Source organism: Limulus polyphemus, unplaced genomic scaffold, assembly GCF_000517525.1.
Source record: "Limulus polyphemus unplaced genomic scaffold, Limulus_polyphemus-2.1.2 Scaffold1922, whole genome shotgun sequence".
NCBI lineage: Eukaryota > Metazoa > Arthropoda > Merostomata > Xiphosura > Limulidae > Limulus > Limulus polyphemus.
In genome coordinates this window covers 79,802-85,281 of record NW_013667532.1, presented here as the reverse complement: position 1 = coordinate 85,281, position 5,480 = coordinate 79,802, and the positions used below count along the sequence as shown (strand labels likewise).

The 5,480-nt window shown below is 34.8% G+C and overlaps 1 protein-coding gene across 4 annotated transcripts in view; it reads left to right on the top strand.

Annotated features, from left to right (window-relative positions):
• LOC106465367 overlaps positions 1 to 5,123 on the top strand; it is a 26,452-nt gene extending 21,329 nt beyond the window's left edge. For 3 of the 4 annotated variants that reach the window (XM_022393243.1, XM_022393242.1, XM_022393244.1), the window contains exons 8-9: positions 1,432 to 1,542; positions 3,775 to 5,123. In XM_022393243.1, coding sequence (XP_022248951.1) covers positions 1,432 to 1,542; positions 3,775 to 4,580 — 917 coding nt within the window. In that variant the 3' untranslated portion in view covers positions 4,581 to 5,123. The remainder of the gene's footprint in view (positions 1 to 1,431; positions 1,543 to 3,774) is intronic. The other variant, XM_013925589.2, reaches the window with a different exon arrangement.
• Positions 5,124 to 5,480: the final 357 nt, after the last annotated feature.

Here is a 5,480-nt window from a genome sequence, read left to right as displayed (position 1 = left end):
AACTTTGTAAAGCCTAAAGGTCAGTTTTATATTATTGGATATGGTAACATGAGTGCACATGCACTGCGTCATTGTAACTTCTGTATTGTTAGCCAGGCACGGTTGAAAGATCAATATAATAAAAATAATATATATGTATATATATATAATGTTATGACATTTAAGCTATTCATACTAAACATTTGTGTTTTTGAGTTATAATTTGTAGACATTGTAGAACGAAAAAAACAAAATTTATATTTATTTCCTAATTTTTTGTAGTGGTTATGAGATCAGTCCAATCTACCAAATCCGTACAGAGATTCGATAGTGAAAATAATAGATAAAATAGTTTTTTTTTAAATGTTGGATAACTATCCAGAGGCTATAAAGATTTCACATGTGAAATTTGAAAATTTTCTAATGTATAAAAGCATTTTTAATCTTAAAATGAAAATCACTTTGCATGTTGGATAGGCAATATGCGAAAAGAAAAAAGGCATGAGAAAAACATTACTTAAAAAAAAACATAAGACTTTATAAAAAGAAATTGATATTTTGTACCCGAAAGCCTTGTAATGTTTACTGAAAATATGCCAAATTTCGTGAACATTACACTTACTAATTTAAAAGTTGTAGCATGAAAACTATAACAATCACAAAATTGTTACAAGGTCAGTCCCAGGGACCTAGCTCGTGCTGAAAGAGTTAAGAAGCAAATAGTTAGATATGTTAATTGGTTGAAGGATATGGTTTAATAATCCAACATGTTTTTGTAAAGAAGAGAAGGAAAACAAAACTTCTACCTTACTTCACAATGTATTAGTACCTTAAAAAATGAAATATTATAGAGTGTATTTCTGCACATAAGTAATACATTAATTATAAGTTATTTCATGTTACTGTGAAGGCACAACACTTAAGAAATCCAGCACTTTTTGGAAGGTAGATTTTTATTTTTTGGAGATGGGCCCGGCATGGCCAGGTGGTTAAGGCACTCGACTCACAATCTGAGGGTCGCGGGTTCGAATCCCTGTCACACCAGACATGCTCGCCCTTTCAGCCGTGGGGGCGTTATAATGTGACGGTCAATCCCACTATTCGTTGGTAAAAGAGTAGCCCAAGAGTTGGCGGTGGGTGGTGATGACTAGCTGCCTTCCCTCTAGTCTTACAATGCTAAATTAGGGACGGCTAGGGCAGATAGCCCTCGTGTAGCTTTGCGCGAAATTCAAAAACAAACAATTTTTTGGAGATGACTTGAGAAGTAAAAAACCTCTTGTTATTGGGGTGTTTTTAATTGTAATATTGATATAAATTCAGAATTAAAGAAATGTTGTTTAATTACCTAGATCAAGAACTTATTCACCTAATGTTTCTGCATTATTCACATAATGCTTGTTTTTAAATGCCTATTAGAGAAAATTATAACTGGTAGTTATCCATTTATTGCAGATCATACATTCACCATAAAAATTCTCCTGTTTGTTTCAACATTCCTATTGGTGGTTTTTGTGCTTTTAGGACTTTTCTTTTTAAGGAAACACCTGTTACAACCAACAAAACGTAAGTGATTTCAAGAAATTCAGTTAAATTATAGAATATATATAGTAAGTGACCTTTTTTTTAAAGCTTACTTTGGTGTTAGCCACCTTAAATAATTCTGATTAGTTGATTATTTTTCTGTGTTGTGACACTAATCACTTAAGCTGAACAAACTCGAATTAATCAAATGTAAAAATGAGAAATCATAACGGCAGTACTTTGCTTGTTTGGATAGCTGGAATAATCGGAAACGGTCTTACTTCCTGTCGTCCAAAACTATCTCAGTCCTGGTCTGCCCATCTATACTAGTGCAACTAGCTCCCTCTACTATTCTAGAACAATCGTCACTTTCTCAATTGGCATTTTAGTGTATATATGCGTGTTTTAACTCTTTCTCCATGTGACGACAAAATTTTAATTGTGCTTGATCACAAATTTATATCAGTTTTGACTTCATGTGTTTGATTTTCATTATTTCTACTCATTTGTCTTAGAAATATATCTGGTTTTCAAATTCTAATTTATTCATATGAAATCGAGATTTAATATGGCAGATGGTGAAATTCCCGTGATAGTAGACATGAGTCCCCAGGTCTCAGGTTCAACGATATCTGCTGGGAAAACGCAGACTTTAGTTCATAAGGAATTCGTATCTTATGTTCAGCCGATTCAAATCATGATTTTTTTGTGAGGAAGGATATAACTACTGAGTAGAAATTTCTTTCTACAACACTTTCCACCTGTTATCACGTTTTTTCATATAATCTCCTGTATTAGGTATTGTTCTGTTTTCCAGGAGATCTGTGGTAATCCACCATATCCCAAGGCACTACCCTTGGATATTTTTTGCCCAGGTGGACTGCACTTGTTGATCACAATATCTTATACAAGACGTTTCCACTAGATGTTTTTGCTAGGATGGACCGCACTTGCCTTACTCTGATGTAACCCAAGGCACTACCCTTGGATATTTTTTGCCCAGGTGGACTGCACTTGTTGATCACAATATCTTATACAAGACGTTTCCACTAGATGTTTTTGCTAGGATGAACCGCACTTGCCTTACTCTGATATAACCCAAGGCACTACCCTTGGCACATACTTATAGTGGCTCATTGTTGCTTCGCACTAGACCTTAAGTGTTTATCCATGCCATGCTGTTTCAAATTATAGTTTTACAGCACTTCTCCACTGATTCGTTGCTGTACATCTCTTTCCTGAATGTATTGGTGCCCACCAATTCAGTTCCACCCTCTTTGTGTTACTGTGTTAATTACTGGGTGAAGTGGTGCTATACCCCACAGGTGTACTTTCATTTCATATTCTTGCACACCTGTTTTTTCAGTGTGTTTGTTACTGCTTGATTGGATATTGATGCACCTTCACTGGCCCCCCCTCCACCTTTGGAATGTGGGATTCTAGCTTTGGGTGAACAGAGGTAAGACTGATTCAGAAGTTAACATTTTCTTACACTGAAAATGTATTTCCAATTGCTATTTGCTTCTTCTCACCCACTTCCCACTGATGTTTCTGGTTTGTACCTACTAATTCTCAAAAGTGAGTATTGTTCTAGAATAGAAGAGGGAGCTAGCTGGGCTAGTATAGTTGCTGCAGTATGATTGGTGGGGGGTAGTCACATGATTGGCACAAAACTGCTGGGGTATAAAAGACTGGTGCACTGTTAGGGAAAACGTTTTAGCAATGCCTGGAGGGCAGACCAGGATTGAGATAGTTTTGGTGAGAGGCGATAAGTACCTATCGAAAAAATATTTTCAGTGAATTGTTTTTACACTTTTCAGATAACATTGACATTGAATTGTTGTACAAAGAAGTACCTTACAGTGAAAGTAGGTTATCACAAAATACTTTACAGTGAAAGTAGATTATCACAAAATACCTTACAGTGACAGTAGATTATCACGAAATACCTCACAGTGACAGTAGATTATCACGAAATACCTCACAGTGACAGTAGATTATCACGAAATACCTCACAGTGAAAGTAGATTATCACGAAATACCTTACAGTGACAGTAGATTATCACTAAATACCTTACAGTGACAGTACTTACAGTGACAGTAGATTATCACGAAATACCTCACAGTGAAAGTAGATTATCACGAAATATCTTACAGTGAAAGTAGATTATCATGACATACTTTATAGTGGATGGCAGTGTGTTATAAAACTTAGATAAAAATCAAAACACATTGATTTCAACATTTAGAAAAGTTGTCTGTTTCTTCTTTCAGGGACTAGAATCAATGTACCAAGAGTATTATTAGTATATTCGTATGACTGTAAAAAACATTATCAGGTGGTTGAAAGATTTGCTGATTACCTGCAACATAAGTGTAATGTTGAAGTTTTACTGGATGAAAGAAGCACCAAAAATGAAGACCCAAACAACTGGCTGTTAAAATCAGTCAAAGAAGTTGACTACATTATCATCATCATATCCGAAGGTGTGTTCCACAAAGCCGAGAGACAAAATATGCCAAAAATGCAAGAGATGCAGACCCAAATGAATCGTTTTACTCCAGCACTGAACCTGATTGTTAATGAAATACCTAAAAAAATGAGCACCAACAGGTTTGTTAAAGTGTACTTTAAATACTCGGGTTCCCACCATATTCCAAAAATACTGCAATTGAATGCTGCTGGTAAAACTTACAAGATGGTAGAAGAGCTAAATAAGTTGATATGCCACTTGCATAAAGAACAGCCGAAGATATCGATACCGTTACTTCGAGTGTACCCACGTATGCCAGGCCACGATTTGCTGTCTTCTTGGGTTGGACATTCTCTTAATGATGCTATTAATGAAATGAGTGATTACGTACAAAAAAATCCCGACTGGTTTACGAAGCTTCTTAACTGCTCTTCAGATGTTTCACCCAACACCGAGAACAATGACAGTTGTGAAAAAACTAGTGAAAAAACTAATGACACTAAAACAATCCAAACGTATCAGTTGTTTACCCCTGAAAAGCATAGTTCTAAAACAAAGTTTTCAAGATTGTTCAGAAAGCCTTTGGTGAGCTCAGAATTGGTTTGAAACTTATTAAACAAAACTTCAAATATTTTTTCTAAATCCTGTGAAAAGGCTTGGAAATGATGTGACTTGCGTGTTAACTTGCTTTGAAAACTGTTGGCACAGCTGAGAAATAATAACCTCTTGAAATAAATTAAAAGAGTTTAACAGAGACGTTCTTATACTTGGTGTATATCTTTTTCCTTCAAAAACACAAAAATGTGAAAACCCAAAATGAGTCATACTTTTACTTGTATGTTACATACATTTGTTTTTTTTTTAACGCATTGATACTTATATTGGTATAATTCTGAACTTAAATGCATGGGAAGATATTATTGAAGTTGTAAATATTACAGAAACAAATACGAGACCTTTTGTATGTTTTGAAGCGTTGATGCTCTTAAATATATGGATGTAATAAATTGAAGAACATATTTTGTAGGAGAAATTACCTACGTTTTTGAATCATTCCCAGTTTGCTCCTGAAGAAGAAAGGTCGACCTTTTGAGAGCACTTGGGTTATAGGGTTTTTATCATTTTGTATCAAGTCTTATTGAACTTGCTTGTTTTTCTAACATCATGAATATGTTTTTGAATCATTCCCAGTTTACCCCTGAAGAAGAAAGGTCCACCTTTTGAAAGCACTCGGGTTATAGGGTTTTTATCATTTTGTATCAAGACTTATTGAACTTGCTTGTTTTTCTAACATCATGTTTTTGAATAATGAATCAGATTTCTTTTTGAAATCACAACTGCCAAAAAAATACAAATTCTAATAACTATTTCATAAACAATTTACAATTTAATGTTACAGTTATTAAACACCAATATCAGTCTCCATGTTTTTTGTCGTGAATATTAGCCTGGTGGTTAGCATGCCAGAGTATGAATCTGAGGGTTCGTGGTTCATGTCTTGTTGCA